At 34.7% G+C, this 20510-nt stretch overlaps 1 protein-coding gene and 1 pseudogene across 4 annotated transcripts in view; both read right to left on the bottom strand.

Moving 5' to 3' along the window:
• The window catches only part of PHIP (pleckstrin homology domain interacting protein), a 135355-nt gene that overhangs the window by 76763 nt on the left and 38082 nt on the right, over window positions 1-20510 (bottom strand). For all 4 annotated transcript variants that reach the window (XM_045867129.3, XM_045867130.3, XM_045867128.3 and 1 more), the window contains 7 exons: window positions 8773-8994; window positions 8397-8497; window positions 3967-4037; window positions 2002-2102; window positions 1868-1908; window positions 1022-1120; window positions 98-251 (listed from right to left, as the gene is read on the bottom strand). In XM_045867129.3, the coding sequence (XP_045723085.1) occupies window positions 98-251; window positions 1022-1120; window positions 1868-1908; window positions 2002-2102; window positions 3967-4037; window positions 8397-8497; window positions 8773-8994 (789 nt within the window). The remainder of the gene's footprint in view (window positions 1-97; window positions 252-1021; window positions 1121-1867; window positions 1909-2001; window positions 2103-3966; window positions 4038-8396; window positions 8498-8772; window positions 8995-20510) is intronic.
• LOC129045551 (high mobility group protein B1-like) lies at window positions 13784-18806 on the bottom strand (annotated as a pseudogene).

Here is a 20510-nt window from a genome sequence, read left to right on the forward strand (position 1 = left end):
AGCTAACTTCTTATAAAAGACTTTACTTCTCAATGAAAATAGTCCATTCTATAATTAGCTTCATTATGCCAAATAAAAATGAGTCTTTTTTTCTCACCATCAGGACATGAATTAGTTGACCGGTGTAAGAATTCCAAACTTTCAGAGTCATGTTATTAACTGCAGTTATAACTGTATTGTCATGTCGATCCCAAGCTACCATAGTTACTTTCATTTTTGTGATTTTATCTTCTATTCCTTGAAGGTTTTGGCTGAAAGTGATGGAGGCAGTATTTGTTTACACTGATATTATGTATTAAAATACTAGTATGACAAAAACTTAAATGTGTTTTCTCATAATTTATATTTATATTCATTACATGGATAACTATCACTTAAGAGTAATTAATAGTTTGAATCAACAAAGAATGAAGGCAAAAATCACTGCACTGAGTCAGCAAATCCAGGATTTCAGCACTCCTAAGCCTTTAGTAATAGATGACCTTGAGCATGTTATCAATTAACTCTATCTGGATCCAAGAGTTCTGTGCCATGGCTGCTCACTCTCCATCTTTCACTGCTGCTATCATGCCCTAGAGTTAACTTACTGAATACTAAAACCAAAATAACAGTTATAAGGTGAAATATAATTTCTCATGGCTGGAGAAAACCATTAGATATACAGTATCATCCCTCTGTGACATACTACATCATCTCTCTCTGACAGATGAACAATACAGTATGTCCCACTTTCTGAAGAAAACTAGCAAAACTTACAAATATTCCTACAGTACTATCATCTCCTTAACAAACTGAATTTAAAAAAAGTAATTCATGCAGATCTTCTCATATTTTTGGCAAAAAATAATTTCAGAAATATCCTCTTTCCATCTCCAACAGCACTAATTATTATAGAAAAGTAATCATTTTTACATGGATTACGACATATGATTTATAGGCTGAGAGTCACACCAACCTATAATATAGCATACTTTAAATGATCTACCTTTATCTATGTAATATTTCAAATTTGATCTCTTACCCTGCTGGACGAGTAGCCATATCCAACAAAATGCTCTTCCATTCTCTTCGTTTAAATTGCCAAATACGTGCTGTCCCATCACGACTCCCACTTACAAATCTGTATTAAAGGAAGCCCAACCCCCCCAAAAAACCACATGTACTTAACTAAAATGTGTTTTCCCAGAGATGTTTTTCAAAATACTAAAAGAGAGCATTCATCTTTACTTACACAGCATTCTAATACAATTAAAGATTACTCTGTCAGATATTCTCTGTAAAACTAAGAACTTCTGCAACTTTATGGGCTTTTAAAATTTTATACACATACATTCTAATGTGTGTGGCTAGGTCTCAAAATAACATTCAACAGTGATTCAAGGCTACTATTTACTACCTTACAAATAGAATCAGTATTTTCCAATGGAAAAATACTGATTTTCCTCTCAATATTAAAGAATGTGACTTATAAATAGTGTTTATAAATAGCTTTCTTTCATTTTAAAATAAGAACCTGGGAAAATTTGTACATCATTTAAGCTTATTATCAATAAATAGTTCTGCCTCAAATATTACATTGTGATACATTTCAAAACTCTACTAAAAGTTACCCTACACTTTGACATACGTAGAAAATATAAAGGGTGGATAAAAGTCCCTATTATTAAAAGTGGACAAATTAACTAATATTAATACAAATAAAACAAAGATGTGCTCAGGCTATAGTCACTTTTTAGTAGAACTGGTCAAGACCTTTATTTTAGGTAGCTAGTTTGTATATAATTCTAATTAAAATCCCTACAAGAAATGTCTTTATTTGAAAATTTTAAATTGGAATTAAATTTACAAACAAAAATAATTATTTTACCTGTTGCTAGTGTTGGAAAACTGGATACTGTCAACTTTGTCCTACATATAAGCAGATAAAAAAAGAGAATCCTGAATATAAACTATTAGATTCATTTAAATTGTTCCAATCTAATTCTTTTTACCAGTACTTACAGTATGGAACTCCAATTCTGATATTTTCTCTGGCTGACCTGATCCAAAAAAATAAACCCGAATAATATGATCTGTGCTTCCCGTGGCCAGAAACATTCCACCTGAGGAATAACAGCAAACAATTATGAGTAAAACATAATTTTAAGATCTTTGAAAATTAAATAAAATGCAAGCAATATTACCATGATATGCACTGATGATTAACATTTTATTCTAAAACATTTCATATTTATCTTAAGTATATAATACATCTAAACCTGAACTTAATGAACTTAAAAGTTTACAAACACCTCTTTAACTAGGATGAAATTTTCAATACTTACAGAAGATTTCTATTACAAATGACTTCACTAAGTGATTACATAATTTTATGTTAAAATTGGCAGTCACCCTCCCTAGAAAACATGTCCTTTAACTCTGCTTAAGTCTCTCTCTTGCCACATTTCCTATCTGTTAAAATCCTATCAAACTTTTAGGGCCCAATTTCTTCAGTAGGTCGTCTTTGCAATTCTGCAATTGAATGAGCCTGCTTTCCTCTGAACTCTTATGATTTTGTCTCGTAGCACATACATTTTACTTTGCATTATAATTATTTATATATGTAATTTATCCTCTATCCTTGGAATCAATACTCTCCCACAGTGCTGAAAACAGTGCTGTATATAACTGCTTACACAGTACTCTGAAATCATGGATAGTGCCTATAATTGCATTATTACTAAAAGGAAAATTGTCTTCATGGCAGTAGCAGTGGAAATCTAGAAGTGAGAAATTAAACATGTTTGGATATTAATATGGCAAAAACAGATTTATGTCATTAGTTTGTAATCCTGTTGAGATACTACTACTATCCACAACTATGAACTGAAAAGTAAAACTGGAGGTAAATGTGGAAGGAACTGGTATTAGGAACATTAGGTATTAAATCTATTGATGTTTCATTTCATTTTCTCATTATTTCAAATATTCAAATTATAATTTGTTTAAAAAGATATATCCATTTAAAATGCTACTGCAGGGGCTCCTGGGTGGCTCAGTTGTTAAGCGTCTGCCTTCGGCTCAGGTCACGGCCCCAGGGTCCTGGGATCAAGCCCCACATCGGGCTCCCTGCACCGTGTGAAGCCTGCTTCTCCCTCTGCCACTTCCCCTGCTTGTGTTCCCTCTCTCGCGGTGTCTCTCTCTGTCAAATAAATAAAATCTTTAAAAATAAATAAATAAATAAATAAATAAATAAATAAATAAATAAATAAATAAATAAATAAAAATGCTACTGCATAAACTCATAATTGGGGTATCAGCATTGCTATATAGCTACCTTTTAAAAAGCAAAGAAGAATTGGAGCAAAGTAATTAATAAAGACTTACAAATAGCAATCAAATTTCACTTAGCTACAGGATACTTCCAAACTCCATGAAAATATAAAACATACCTAAAATACCTTTCTTCCAATGAGATAACTACTCAAGGATCTATTCTTTATTTTTTTAATTTTTTTATTTTTTTTAAAGATTTTATTTATTTATTTAAGACAGAGAGAATGAGAGAGAGAGAGAGCACATGAGAGGGGGGAGGGTCAGAGGGAGAAGCAGACTCCCCGCCGAGCAGGGAGCCCGATGCAGGACCCGATCCCGGGACTCCAGGATCATGACCTGAGCCGAAGGCAGTTGCTTAACCAACTGAGCCACCCAGGCGCCCAAGTATCTATTCTTTAACAGAGTTAATTCTGAAACCTTTTTTCTCTCCTACCAGAGCATTATGGTCTCAAAGAAAATTCTTAGTCATGTGAATACATAAAATAACTCTACAAAGTTCAAATATCCCTAATTTATGACCATCCCCTGGTATATGTATGTGAATATGATTTATATTACAACAGCAAATATTTTTCCAAAATTTTATGTGTTCCACTAAAAGCTTTCTAATGTACAACTTTAAGTGGAAAATTAGGGAGAAAAAAATCTTACCAGCACTAAAAGAAGAACAGATCATTTGAACTCCAGGCCGAGGGCGCTCTGTAAATTTAGCAGGTCTTGGACTAGAATACAAAAAATAAACAATTAAAAATATCCCCAAAGGGATCAGCAAGACCAAAAATGAGCTGTTCAAAAAAATAATTACAGAAAGACAAAATTAAATAAGAAGCAAGAGATGGCTCCCTTCCTAAAAAACAAGTTGGAAATCATTATGTGTCGTGATTAGCAGATTTTATGGTGACTCTATAGATTTTGTAGGAGCTCCTGATTACACATTGATCCACACATGAAACACTCCCAAAGCCACCATCACACCAGACATGTAGTAATTAGTCAAACTTTTTTTGGGGGGGGGGGGGGGTCTCAGTTTTTCATACAGTACAATAGCAATGCACAAATACATTAGAAAAGTCATTTATAAACATGAACACACTAGCAAAATAGGTGCTGCCTCCTGTGGCATATGTGTACCATCAGGTTTAGGTAATAAACTTTTTCAATATTAGACACTGTTAATTAAACATTTCCCTGTTTATTGTCTGATGTGCCGAAATACACCTTTTAAGATTCCACAAAGAATCTTACACTCATCCTAGTGAAAATGTGAAGACTGTTTCAATCTTATGTCAACTATAAAGCTCATTCAAAATAGTCATCTACAGAAAATAGTCATCTACACTCAAATATATTTACCTTAATTGTATAATTGTGTTACAGATGTCTTATATTTACACTATTGACATTAAATGTTTGTTACACTCAACGATACTAAAGAATGAAAAATTATAGATTTTACACCATACCAGCTCCAGTAAATATACACTATATCTGTAATGCTCCAATACAGTGATTTTATTTAAAGCCCTACTTAACATACATTTTGACCTAGTTTTTCTCAGGTTATCAGGGGAGAAAAATTCAAAAATAATTACAGCCTCAACCAAAGTGCACTGCATAACGTCTACAATCCATAGCAACTGAATATAGAGTGGTTTCAGTTTTGTGATCATATAAGGAAAACACTACAAAATATTTATGATCAGTTATATATTCGGAACAAGAACAATCTTTCTTACTGATACAGAACACAATAGAAGTATTTGTTAAAAATTCTTTTAGTTAATAAATTTATAAACAGATTTTTAAAAGATTTATTTTAGAGAGAGAGAATGTGTGCACATTCGCAGGGAGATGGGGCAGAGTGGGGGGAGGGGGGCGGGGAGAGAGACAGTGTCCCAGCTATGGAGCCCTGAGATCACAACCTGAGCTGAAACCAAGAGCTGGTCACTTAACTAAGCCACCCAGGTGCCCCTATAAATAAATTTTTTAATGTGACATAACAATTTTTCTTAGTCACAGGATCTGACATAACTGAGCATGAATAGACAGCTTGGAGAAATAGAAAGTTATAAAACATTCTTACAACCTAAACAATTATTCAGAGTAAATTAAAGTAACTGTAATTTAAGTGAATTAATCTGAAATTATAAAGGCAACTAAATGCACTACTTTCATCAATATCTTATGGATCCTAACTACATTTTTGTTCATTTTTGGCACAATCATTCATGTAAGTGTTAAGCAACCATTTGGTTGGAACTTATAATCAAAATATGCAAATATTCATACAGATGCCATTTTAAATGGACTTTAATATTTTTAAAGGGAAAAAACAGATACACAGGTGCAAATAGTTTATTTTTAAGTTCACATTTGAGGAAGTATTTTAAGATAAGATAAGGCCATGGATTCAGACTCTCTGAGCTCAATTTCCAGCTCTGCCACTTATCAGGTGTATGACCTTAGGCAAGTTAACATTTCTGTACCTCATTCTCCTCATCTGTAAAATGGGAGTAAAAACAAAACATAATCTTAAGAGTTACTGAGATAATTAAATGAATTTAATCCACAAAGAGTGCTTAGTACTGTGCCTAGCACACTCAGTAAGTATTAATATTATTAGTATTTTAATTTACTTCAACCAGTCCTAGATAGTCCATCAATGAGTAATTCCTTTTAGTTTGGTACAGTGGTTGAGAGGGGGTTCCAACAGTATACTTCCAGTATCCAACTCAGTTTTCTCTCCCATCTGTCCTAAAGACAATATTTGTATACCTTCTTCATATGGTTGTCATAAAGATTAACGAGATGACAAATGTAAAGTGTTTAGTACAAGCTTGGCAGACTAGTGCTTAATAAAATTTTATAATCATTATTATCATCTGTATATTTTAGGATTCCCATTCTCCCCTCACATCTAATCTAAATATGCTTGGACAGCTTTCTCCAATCAGAGATCTCTTCAGCCAGCTTCCAAATTACCCAGCCACTCCGGAGTTTCTCATCTACGAAGTAGCATCTTTATTAGTGGGAGTTGTTACCATATATATAAACACTGTATAAAAGCAAATTCATCAAGAGACTTGGGTTTCCAAAATAGGTTCCATTTACTAATAGAACTGATTTTCTCAATTAATGCAGACTGGGTTGCTAAAGGCACCTCCCCATCAGATTACACAAAAGCATTACAGCTCAATACAATTTTTGCCTTTGATCAGTAATTAAAACCCGTATAACAATCTACATCCTGCCAAAATTTTTGGCAGATATCAGCCATGAGTAAAAATGGAAAGGAAGATAGGTATCCCAAAGCCTATAACTAAGAAAAAGTTACTCCTTTATGCCTGACTTTAGATTAAAAGCTTTTAAGGGACAATAATAACAACAAATAGAATACTACCTCTAAATAATCAGAAAAAACTTGTATGTCCAAAAACAGGAAAATCACGAAGCAAAGTATGGAATAACAACTCAGTGGAACATAATGCAGCTATTAAAACTATTATAAATAACTATGATAAAATGTTAAGGAAAAAACTAGCAGAAAATTATATACATTTCTCTACTTACATCTACATTAAAAAACACATTTATGTGAAAAAAAATTGGTTAGGGTAGTTGGTTAATGGGTGAATCTATGTAAAGGTTCTGGAAAAAAAAATCATTTATATGGAATAACTCACTTCTCAAGAATCCAGATAAATATTATTGTACTTAGCAATGTAATCCTCAAGAAGCACAAAGTGAGAGTTTAATTTTGTAAAAACATTTGAGTTAGTCACGTTTTTCTTCTCTACAAAAACAAAAATGAAAAGACAATGGTATCCCAATCTGGTCCATTAGGAGGTAAAATATACTCAAAGGAAAACAACAATTAATTATTGCTATTGTCCATACACATCAGTAAAATTTAAACTTTTACCTAAATGCCTACAGAAAATCTTTATTATTTTAAATATTAAGAATGCAACTAAAATGAAATCAATTTGCTTTCTCCAAAGAACATCTTTGATCAGAATCCTTTTTTCAAATGAAGTAGTTTGTTTTATTATGTTACTCTAGCCGCCATGGCCTCCTAATGCCCTGCCATAAGAAGCACTCTCCAGGAATGTTAATATTCATGAAGCTTATGTAAACGCTACTGTTTTAAAATAATAAAGACATTCACAAATTAAATTATTCAACTTCGGTTTATAATTTATAAATAGAAGTCACATAGAATTATTGAGATATACCTTCTAATCTGAATGATGTTCTACCATGAGAACGCAGAGATGACCATTTTGACACTGCAGAACCACTGGATGCACTACTTCCCCATTCACTGACTGTCTATGGGGCAAAACGCAGCACTTCCTCTCCCTACTACACCCACTTGAGAGGTGGCATGGCAGGGATAGCATGGGACCAACAGGCAGGGAAGTATTGTTCTAATGCTGGCCTTGCCAATTTTTAAAAACTTTTAATTATGGGAACGTTGTTTAACCTTTTTTTTGCCTCACTGTCCTTAATCAAAAAATAATACTGTCTAGCCAACTTGTTTTAACAAACCAAGATATTAATACAAGAGAAAGCACAAATGCAAGATGCTATTGTGGGATGGGTGAAGAAGGATGCATCTATCTACCTTGATGTAATTTTGTGAAAATGTAATCAATTGGTTTTCCTAAGTTTCCTGACATCTACAATAAAATCTAAAATTTATAGATGCAATGGCAGAAATAATTGCAATTCTTCTAAAAGAACAGCCTTAGGAACTCCTAAGATTATGTTCTCAACACCAGAAGGAGCTACTGAGATGAAACTATGCTGCATACAGAAAGGAGTGGCAATAAAACAAGTATGTTCTGAAGGAAACAGCTAAGGCTAGCAAAAAGAAAAAAAAAAACCCAAACATGTTAACATGAGAAACTTTCTCTGAAGCATGAAAAAACAAAGGGGGGGGACGGACATGAGGTCAGTGAATGCATTTTTGTTACTTACTCAAGGAGAATAAATAAATTTCCTATTATTGACTACTTTATACTATTGTAATTTTAACCATTAAACAATTAATTCTACGAAATAAAAGAGCAACTGACTTTATTTTAAGGGTTCCAGCATCCCACAGCCAAAAACAAATAGTGCCATCTGCCCCAGTAGAAGACAGATATCTCTTTGAGCCACTGCACAATGGTGAGAACTGAAAAACAAATGAAGAAAAAATATCTTTATAAGAGTGACATAATCCAAAAATAAACCCACTTTTTACCATATAAATAGCAACTACAAAACAGAGTTAGAAAACATCCAGAATTAATGAAGGTCATGACTACAATGTTTTTTAAAGTCCATGTATTTATGAAGAAAGAAGAAATATTCCTTTCTTCATTTTAGTTGGCTTTAGTACAAGGGATTATAAAAGTGACTTAAAATTTAAATTATAATCAAGGCTTTTACAGGGATTAAAACAATTACCTGTAATGATGTTATAGATGCACTGTGGCCCTGAAGAACAGCCAAAGGTGCACACGTTCGAAGACACCAGACTCGGATCATTTTATCACAACTTCCAGCTGCTATCATGGTATTCTCATAGTTTACAGCCATGTCTGATATTTCAGCAGCATGTCCTCTTAAAGTAGCTAATAATCTCCCATCATCTGTTGCCCAGATTTTCACAAGACAGTCATCAGAACCCTTAAAATAAAAATGTGTATTAATGGAATTAACTCTCTAAATCTTCATTCAAATTCTGAACAGATATAAGAAATTGTATCTTTAATGTCCACTTCCCAACAATTACATTTTTAAATACTAAAGTGTGAAATACTTGTTTCAGGAATTTTCCTCCATACAAGGCTTTTTTTATTAAATTATTCACTTATAAAAAATGCCTGTGTGTCCACCAATCTAACAGGAGAAGTAGGATGTTAACAAAAATGTTTACATATGATCTCTACCCAGCAGCCATGGTAACCTCTATCTGGGATCTTGTGAAAGAATTTGAACTTCTGAAGTAACAAAACAAAATTACAATAGTAGAACAAAAGTAATATACAATAGTGACTAATCCTGTCTATGTTATTATGTTATACAGAAATGAAAGTAAGCTAATTTGGGTTTTTTTCTCCTAGGAAGCTAAAAACAATATATATGAATTTCCCATCGGTGATCTTCAGCTAAATATATTACATATAAAATCACTAAAGCCAGTTTTCAAAAAAAATTAATTTTATCTGTATGAAGTCAATAAAAATACCTAAATTACATTTTTTAAAAAAGATTTTATTTATTTTTTGACAGAGAGAGAGACAAAGCAAAAGAGGGAACACAAGCAGGGGGAGTGGGAGAGGGAGAAGCAGGCTTCCCGCGGAGCAGGGAGCCCGATGTGGGACTTGATCCCAGGACCCTGGGATCATGACCTGAGCTGAAGACAGATGCTCAATGACTGATCCACCCAGGCGCCCCCTAAATTACATGTTTACTCTGCTGTAATAGCATAAGCTCAGAAAGAAACTGTAAAAGATACAAAAAGTTTTCTATGAATACCTATATTTACAAATAAACATTTGAATTTCACAAAATCAAAAAGAGATTAGAACTTCTAGGTTCTATTATGTTTTGTAAATTTATACTCTTTTACCAAACTCTCCCTATTTCCTCCTACTGTTCATTATTTAAAAGGTTTTAAATACACAAAAAAGTAGAGAACAGTATCACTAGCCTCATATACCCATTTCCCAGATGCAAACTTATCAACAGGTTTCAAAGGTGGCATGTTACAACCTTCCAATCTAAATCTTTTTTTTTTTTAAAGATTTTATTTATTTATTTGAGAGAGAGAATGAGATAGAGAGCATGAGAGGGGGGAGGGTCAGAGAGAGAGGCAGACTCCCTGCTGAGCAGGGAGCACGACGAGGGACTTGATCCCGGGACTTAACCAACTGAGCCACCCAGGCGCCCCCAATCTACATCTTAAAAACAAAACAAAAAACTCTTAAATCTGACATTAGAAAGTGGTTAGAAGATCCACAAAAGCAAATGATGCAGATGTGTTATTGCCTTCATACTGATACGACCACACAGTATTAACAGAACATGTTTATCCTAAACCAGATTTTGCCAATACTACCTAGAATACTTTCAATTAACTCACGTTCTTCTGACTGAGCTTTGAAGCAAATTAAGTGGGTTATCAACCACTAAAGACTAGTGATAGAACTTAACTTTGGTAAATTATCTACGTTAAAATCTGGTATTATCACATTCATTTACTCTCAGTTTTTTATCTATAAAACAAGGTTAACTGGATGATCCCTAAGGTTCCTTCTACCTTTAAAATTCAGTTATTCATGCACTCATTTATTCATTTGCCTTGAGATTAAATACATGCCAAACACCAGAGATACAAAGATGAGATGCGAAGACACAGTATTCCTGTCCTCAGGAAGCAAGGCAGAAGAGTATAAATGCAATAACATGTCCAAAGTGCTATACTGTTAATCAGAAAAGATCCAAACCAGGGAGCAGTGTTTGTCCTAAGAAGTGAAGAAAAAGGATCTGGATCTGGAAAAGAATCCAGAAGCAGTGATGTCTGGACAAAGTCTTCCGCATGAAGAGGCAATGTAGTGTAGTAGCCTCGAGCACAGATTGCAGGATCAAATGTCTCAGTTCATGACCTGTCATTGACCACTTTCTACATGTTTAACGTTCACATTGGGCAAGTTACATGTTTCCTATACCTCAGATTTCTTTTCTATCCCTCTCACTCACAAGGTTGTTGCAAAAACAAAATGAGTAAGTGAGGATGGAGTGCCTGGCATAGGATAAGAGCTATGGACTATAACCACTGCTTTTGTTGGTGGTAGTATTCTTACTTTTACTTTAGCAATATTCTTACTATTACAGAAACATCCCATATGGCTGCTAGAGAGAAGTCTGATCAAAGGCATGAAAATGTGAATATGAGAACTGCAAGTAGTCTGTATGCTAACACAGTGAGAAGTAAAGGCATGAGGATGAAGTTAGGGAAAGACTGTGAAGGACCTTTTATGGTATACTAAGAAATGATGTTTTATAATGGGGATAACTTAAGATTAAGATCAGTATCAGGATCAGATTTGTTTTCCAAAGATCCTGTTGGCATCAGTGTGAATTAGGATAGGAAGTCAGAGGCCATCTGAAAGTTAAAAGTAGTACAGGTAGAAGAGAATGAGTGAAAAAACTGAGATTATTACAGAAAAGAAAGAGCAAAAGAGATGGATACAATAACTTTGGGGAATTAAAGGGATGAGGATTATATCGTGGCTATCTGTGGAAAGTGAAGAAGGAACTGCAATAGACCATGACTTCCAGAAAGCTGATCTGCCTACCACTTGGCACATGGGAATTGCATTAGGCAATTGTTAAATAAAAAAATGGCTTTAAAGCATTTATTTATTTATTAAATTCATTTATTCAACTCCTTCTTAAATTCCACAAATTAAGTCAATTTATTCACTTTATCTTCTAAAAATTAAGGCAGTATTTGGCTCTGATCTAAATTCACAACAAAAATAGGGGTGCCTGGCTAACTCAGTCAGTAGAGCATGCGACTCTTGATTTGGGGGCTGTGAGTCTGAGCCCCGAGTTGGGGACAGAGGTTACTTAAAAAAATAAATAAAATAAAGCTTATAAATTCACAACAAAAATAAAATTTTAAGTATGCTAATACTGGTAGAATATATGAAAAAGTAAAATCATGACATCTCATTATGCTTCACAATACTGATAGAATTCATTTTGTTCTTATGTATTTGAACAAGAATTTGCTTTATATTCTACTACAGAAGGTGTTTCACATCACGTTAACAGGAAAAAACAAAAACCAAACACCTTTTAACCAAAATGCCAGGTTTAATGAAGAGTAGTAGCAACCTGTGATCTAACATTAGCATTCAGTGATTTTTCACCAAGTAAAATCTAACGAGAAGTCCCATTATATTTGTATTGACTTTATTACTTAGTAATCTCACCAATTTAATATAGTTTAATATAATTTTTCTCTATTTAGACAAGTGCTAAAATAAAACAACACTATGCACATTTTCCCCAAGTGTGTATTATTCCAACTGACCTTTGTTTTCCTTCCATTCAACTGCAGGAGAGAAATAGTTGACCTTCTAGGGAAATCTTTCTTCACTATTCTCTTCCATGACCTATAAAATAATATGTTGTCCCACCCTCACTCCTACTCCCCTGAGCTCTTGGCAGAATTTAAAACAGAACTCAAAAGCATCCTTAGACAATTTCTATTTCATGCATCAATACTTCTGATCACTATTTTTAAGGGAATGTGAAACTAAAGATGATCTGACAGATTCAACTAAGTTCTTTTAAAATGACTATCAGAAATATAAATACACTATAAACAATCGACTGAAAAGGACTGCACAAGAAAAATTAAATTTACTGGGAAAACATTTTTGGAGCACTATACATGTGTTTAAATTGAATGTGGAAGGATAAATTAAAAATTGATGAAATAATTCTTTAAAAAAAAAAGACAAAATGTAGAGCAGAACCTGAACAGATGCACTTTCTTTCCAAAGCCTACCACAAATGTTAAGTCAGGTCCGTAACAAACCAAAGAGCAGGACATTATAGTATTTCAATCAGGATGTTAAAAAAGTGTTAAGGACACTAAAATAAAACCAATACCAATGTTATGTAAATGTGAAAGGGACAAGATGAACAACATAGACATGGGGGTTGGCCTTGGCTAGGAGGAATACATAGGCTTCTAAGATGTATGAAGGAGAAAGAGGTATTGTAGAAATAACAATTTTAAAGTAAACAGGAAAGAAATTAGAGGATTCCTAACCTTGACAATAAAACAAATATCTGAGGATTATTTCCTAAAATGGGAGAAGGGGGAAACAAAAGAAAGGAGCCAAAAAAAAGTGAATAAAGTTCAGAAATAAGGTGGGATAAGAGCAATAAGAAAAAAGGAAAAAAATCTGTGAGCAAAAGTGAAAGTTCTGCTAAAATTAGCATGATTTTAGAAAAACCACAACTGACAAGTTTTTTCAGCAAAGCTCCAATGCCTAGGGGAAAACAAAGTAATCATTTCTCTTCAATTATCTAAATATTGCTCTTAGGACTGGACAAGTGAGAAAAGCTGGAAGTTTATTTCCACTTTAAGCGGAAATAACAAGAAATTAAGCTGGAAAAGATTTTATCTGAGGAAGATTAACAGAGGGTTTTAGATACCTGTTTGGATTTAACCCAGTGTGAGACAGCTACTGAATTTTAAGCAGACAAGACTTGGTTACCATAGTTATTTTTAGCCACAATTAAGTTCGAAGAAATCTATGAGCTAGATGCAAAACTGAAAATGTTTTGGAATTCATTTTTAAATCAAATTTAAATTATTAAACTAGTGTTCAACACCAAGCAAACATAAGACAGCAGTGTATCACTAGTTTCACTCTTCAATAATGTAAAATTGTCATAATTATTATGAAAGTGTGCTCATTAATTTTATCATTTGTCAAGCTTGCATAAAAAAATCTGAAAAAAAAAATCACAACGAAAAGAATATATAGCTTTAGCTTACTTAAGTCCCCAAATAAAATGTGACACCAAATTTTCAGTGGTTTTTTTTTTTTTTTAATGTGAAGACATCATTGTCAATGCAAGGATAAAACCAAAGAAGCAAAAACAATTACCTTATCTCTATTCTGAAAAAACAGCAGTGTAGGTATTATTTATGAAAAGGCCTGGTAAGAAAGAGTGGGACTTCAATAAACTTAGATTTGCCTAAACAGAATTTAGCTTGAAGTACCCTATAAATTTGTTTATTCCAAGTCCACACTTCAAGAAGCCACACACACAATAAAACTGCATGCCTTTAAAATAATCAATGTGCTCTGTCACTTAGGACAGAGGAAGAAAATGGAAGCAGATGTTACACTTAAGAATCATTGTTTTTTTCTTTTTTTTCCCTCTGTGCTCTCTTTCTTTCTTAAACTTTTAAGGATTAAGTAGACTATGAAGATAGTGACAGCAAAGGAAGAAAAGCCTTCCAGCATGCAACAAGATCTCTTACACTGTGGGTTAATTCCTATTTTTTTTAAACAACAAACCCTATTTTGTGAATCCCTCTTGGAAACTTCAAAGTTTCATCAAAATAAAAAGTTTAAGAGGTAAAATATAGATAAAAAACAAATATGGACATTCTCCATAAGTAAAGCCTAGGCAATGTCTGGTACACATTTGACTTTCGTATCCTGGTAATGAAAAATTCCACAGGTCTCTGTGACATGGCTTTCTACTTTGTCATGGACTTAAGTATTAAAATTCTCCTTAAAATCTAGGAAAAAATGTCCTACCTAATGCTATGAAAACTTTATGAAACAACTTTAGTAACATACTGGGCTTTGAATCACTTAAATTCTATGCAGAAACTAAAGTCTACACTCCCCAAATTTAAGTTTCTGGAAGGCAAGTTTTAAAGGCTTAACTGAATTACTTATTTTTACAATTACGTATTTGCTTATTTAAAATAAAAACTAATCATATAAGCTACATGATTAGAAATGACAATTATGTGAACTATTCAATGATGAAGAAAGTACTTTACAGGATGGAACAGTAAATGCCAAAGAATGGTTGACTTCTGCAAGCAGAAAACTGCATACATTCGGGAAACAGTACAGCAGGTTACTTCTATACACATAACCTTAAAAGGAAAAAGATCAATAAACCTTTCCCTGCTAAAAGAGAAGCATCAATTGTATAGACCAACTAAAGATTACTACCTTGAAATAAAAAAAGAAATTATGTGGTATTTAGACCTATAGTATCTTGGAGAATCTGGCACTCCTTGGCAGAAATCAACCAGGAGAATTCTAATTTTTCTTGATACTACTACACAGATTTGAGTCAGATTTCACTCCTGATGTCTTTAAGAACAAACAGAATTAAATGTTGAAAACATCATGTGTCATTTTCTTATTCAAGCTAAAAAGCAGCTTGCTCTTCAAGCAGCTAAAATGTGCTTATAATTTAAATTTAGTTCAATGTTTTTTTCAAAGAGGCCACAGATTTTCTTTCTTACCAATCTATCAGACCTCTGTTTCATTTTCGTTACAAATTACCCTAAACTTCAGTGTCAATCATTTCAACACATGCCCAATTTTGTCACTCTTACCCACTAAACCACCAATGACTAACCTGTATCAAAGTAATTATCACCTGCTCTGATCCTGCTCCCAGGATACCAAGTACTATCATGGAACAAGAGGATATGCATACTAAATCTACAACATTGCAAATTTATGACCCTCAATTTATTTGGGAGGCTAAGGCTAACTAGTCCCTATTCATCACTCTTTTCCTGCTACCAGGGTTTATCAAGTACCTCTAGGACCCAGTTCTGTTCCTTAACCAAAACTCTTACCAGATAAAATACTTCACAATGAAAAGTAGAATCTGTTCATGGTGAACCTACTTAACTACCTTTCTAAATAGGCCAAAATACACTGCTCTTTATACATCCCATCTTCATCTACTTAGAAATTCTATCTATCCTCCTTAAAGACCTTTGTGTATCAAGTTTACTCTTCTATGTTCTAGCTCCTTCCCTTTGACCCAGTTTTTCACAATTTATCTTCCTATAAATTACTGTACTCTTGCTCTTTTCATTATTACCAAACTTACTGAATACTCACTATAACTCCCATGCACTTTTATAAAGATTTTTATTTATTTATTTTTAAAAAGATTTATTTATTTATTTGAGAGAGAATGAGAGACAGAGAGCACGAGAGGGAAGAGGGTCAGAGGGAGAAGCAGACCCCCCGCTGAGCAGGGAGCCTGATGTGGGACTCGATCCCGGGACTCCAGGATCATGACCTGAGCCGAAGGCAGTTGCTTAACCAACTGAGCCACCCAGGCGCCCCAAGATTTTTATTTATTTATTTGACAGAGAGAGAGCAAGAGAGCAAGAGAGCCAGAGTGCACGTGCACAAGCAGGGAAAGCGGCAGGCAGAGGGAGAGGTAGGCTCCCAGGGGCCCGATGCAGGGCTCAATCCCAGGACCCCAGGATCACGACCCGAGCCGAAGGCAGACGCTTAACTGACTGAGTTACCCAGGTGCCCCCCTCACCATGCACTTTTTTAAATTTCAAACTTAGAGAGTTTCAAGAAGAGTACCAATGTCTTCAATATCTCCATGACCCAGATTGATCAGCTATTAAGAATTCACTGCATTTACTCTATCACCACCTTTCTTCCCTTCCTTTCTCTCCATATAAAACCCACATCCATTACCATTAATTTTTTTCTGCACTATTTAAGAGCAGGCTGCAGACTTGATGCCCCATCATTCTAAATATCCCAGTGTGTATTCTCCCAAAAAAAGACATCATCTACATAAGCTGGAAAATCCATATTGATATAACTGCTACCCAATCCACAGACCCCATTCAAATTCTGTCAAATACCTTGACAATGTTTCCTTTTCCTTTTTGGCCCAGGATTCCATATAGCAACACATGTTACATTTTAGTTAAACTGTCTCTTCAGTCTCCTTCAATCTGGAATATTTTCTCAGGCTTTGATTTTGTGTCCTCAGAAATTTATAAATACAAACCTTAAGTTCTGTAGGATGACCCCAAGCCTCAGTCCGTTTACTGTTTCTTCATGACCAGACCTAAATCATATTGTCTCGGTAGGAATCCCACCAGATGTATTTTTCAATGCACCACTTGAGAGGACACATAATGTCAACTCATCTCACCACTAGTGAAGTTAATTTTATCATGTGTTTCCACAGTTTCTCCCCTATAAAGTTGCAATTCCCCCCTTTTAATTAGTATCTTGTGGGAACATATTGCAAGATTAGGCCAAGATCTTCAGACAAAATCCTCTACCAGTCTTAGCCTCCACTGATGACATACAAATGAATCAACCACCACTATGATGGTTGCCAAATCATCATTCTTTCTACAATTATCAGTTGACATTCAACAGTAACGAATAGTTTTTCCTCCTTTCTTATTGATTTACTTAATCAGTACAGACTCCTGGGTTCCTATTTTAGTCAATGGTAATAAGACAGTCAAGGCCCCTGTCTATCCTAATGACACTTACTAAGAAGATATCACAAAACCCCAATTCTATCTTACCTTTTTTTTTTTTAAAGATTTTATTTATTTGACAGAGACAGAGACAGCGAGAGCAGGAACACAAGCAGGGGGAGTGGGAGAGGGAGAAGCAGGCCTCCCGCCAAGCGGGGAGCCCGATGTGGGGCTCGACCCCAGGACTCTGGGATCATGACCCGAGCCGAAGGCAGCCGCTTAACGACTGAGCCACCCAGGTGCCCCTCTTACCTTTTTTAATTAAAAAAATTATATTTACTTAGAAGTATTCACAGTGTCAACAACACAGCTGTAACTTTTTTTTTTCCTTTTGTAATTACAGAGAGGTAGTCCATTAATAAAACAATTATTTCCTATTAGCTGCATTGGAGACAACTGAAGATGACAAAACTACCATTCCCACACAAAACTAGTTTCTCCTGTGCACCAACAAGAACTTGCTTTAAATTTCCATGCCAATTTACAACCCTCATACTGTACACCAGGCAAAGTTAGTGGCTACTGGAAATACCACCAGGACAGGGCTATACATTTGGCAGTGTGTAAACTATACAAAGAAAGACAACCGACAATTTAAAAACAAATTTTACACAGCCTACATTTTCAATTTTTTTTTTTTTTTTAAAGGAATGAGTTGTGTACAGGAAGGTTAAATGCTTAATAGGTAAGAAAAAAACCCTGCCTTACTCCTCATCCTTTTCCTCTTCCTGCTTTTTCTTGCTTTTCTCAGCCTTGATGACTCCTTTTTTTTTTCTCAGCCTTGACGGCTCCTTCCCACCCCGCCCCCTGCATCAGGCCTTCCTTTAGTTCAGTATACAGCAATATCCTCTTTGTATTTTTCTTTCAGCTTAACAGCCTTCTTTTCATAAGGCTGCCTGTCATCCGCAGCAGTGTTGTTCCATGTCTCTCCTAGTTTATTTACAACCTCACCAATGGAGAGGCTGGGATGTTCTCTTTTGATTTGGGGTGATACTCAGAATAAAACAAGAAAAAGCCTGAAGGAGGCCTTTTGGGTGCACTGAGATCCTTGGACTTTTTTGTTTCCCCTTTAGGAGGGATGTAAGTTTTCATTTCTCTTTCATAATGAGCCCTATCCACCTTTGCCATGTCTTCTAATATTTCTTTCGCTTGGCAGACATAGTCTTCTGCCTCCCTGAGGAGTAGCTGACTGAAGCATCTGGGTGCTTTTTCTTGTGCTCCTCCAGCGAGTTTGCACAAAGAACGCCTATGATGATATTTTGTCTCTCAGCTTCTTAGGAGCTCCTCTGCCATGTTTAATTACTCTCCTCAGTGAGGCAGAGAGTCGCCGGGTGCCTGTCTGGCTCTCACTGCCCAAGTGCAGTCGCTCACAAAAGCCAAATTTTAAAAAATAATAATTTCAGAGAGTGATACATATTGCAAGAAAACTATGGTAAAGTGTCTAAATGGGATAAACAATGGTAGAGTATGGGAAGGGAAGGTAGTCAGGAAAAAATCCCTAAGAAAGCAGTGCTTCAACAGAGGATTGCTAATAAAGGGATCAGCCAGGGGCATATTTTGGAAAAGATAATTCCATGCTAAGGGAATAGCTAGTACAAAGGCTCCAAAGCCATAAATGGGCTTTGCAAGTTTGAAGCACAGAAAGGACCAGTGTAAAAGCAGCATACAAGAAGGGGGGAATTTGTCTTATAGACATATGTATGTATCTCCCCTAATAGAAGATTCTAAGTTTCTTGCAAAAGAGAACATTATTCATTTTTATCTCTCTAATTGACTGGTTGATTGATTCATCATTTGTTGTACCCCTAATGTATGCACTAGGTACTCTGAGGCATTACAGACCTAAAAAGGTTCAAGAAAAAAGTCTCTGTTATTAAGAAGTTCACAACTTAAAAGAGAGACATCTAAACAAATTCACTGCAACATAAAAGGAAGATAAAATATAACAGAAGGTATGACGTTCAGTGATAGTACTCTACTTTCAGAAGTCTTTTTTTTTTAATTATCAAAGCTTTTTGAAAGAGTAGTCTGCATTAAGTCTCTTCCATTTTTCAATTCCCAATCCCTCCTCAGTACATTGTAATCTACTATCCCTAACACCAAAATAAAAGTTTTTTGTCAATGTTATTAATGGCCCTGACAAGTCCAAAAAATGCCTTTCAGTTCTCATTTACTTTAGGTTTACATCTTTTGTAAAATACTGATCCTTTGTCTTTTAAGACACCATTTCTTTTATTTTTCTCTGGCCTCTTAAGCAGCTCAGTCTCAATTACTGACTCCTCTCCTTTTCTTTCACCTGTTTTAAAAGTCAGTCACACACATATGAGGTAATACAATCAATTTCCATATTCCATGATTCCCAAGCTGAATCTTCTAGCCTTAATTTTTTCCCAAGCTTCCAATGCCTCTTGAATATTTTTATTTGGCTATATAGATTAACAATCTCAAATTTAACATGTCCACCGTCACAAATTTCTCTACTTAAATCCCTACACCACAGTAAATGACAGGGCTTTCTAACCAGTCACATAGTTTAAAAACATGTGATCCCATACTCTTCTTTCTCAATTCTTCCCTACATTCAAATGAAACTCTTAAATCCTAGAGATTCTATTTTTAATCTATTAATTCCATCCCTACTTTCACTGTGACTCTGTTCAAGTCATGATGATTTCTTTCATGGATCACTGACAGAACCTTTTCACCAATTCCTCTATATATAGTCTTAGTTTCAATCCATTCTTAACAATAATGCCAAAGGGACTGTTAAAAAGAGAAATTATACTTACTCTTCTGTCTAAATTTGTCATTTTCTCTCCATTGCCTTCAGGAAAGAAACCTACTCCCCTTCATACATCAACAAAAGGATCTTGATGATTTTGTTCCCCACTAATACCTCTAGCTCTTGCTTAAATGATAATCCATATTTACTCTCTGCCGTATCTAATAATATACAACTGCATGTTATATTCTTCCAAGGTTTAAAAATGCCTTTCCCTAAGTCTGCAATATCCAGCTAAACTCAGCTGAGGTGTCAGTTCTAGTAAGTTTCCCTTACCATCTCTTAAAACACACTGAATTAGACACTTCT

The sequence above is a fragment of the Mirounga angustirostris genome, unplaced genomic scaffold (assembly GCF_029215605.1).
Source record: "Mirounga angustirostris isolate CCGP_5_RB_7025 unplaced genomic scaffold, mMirAng1.0.hap1 SCAF_8, whole genome shotgun sequence".
NCBI classification, from domain to species: Eukaryota; Metazoa; Chordata; class Mammalia; order Carnivora; family Phocidae; genus Mirounga; species Mirounga angustirostris.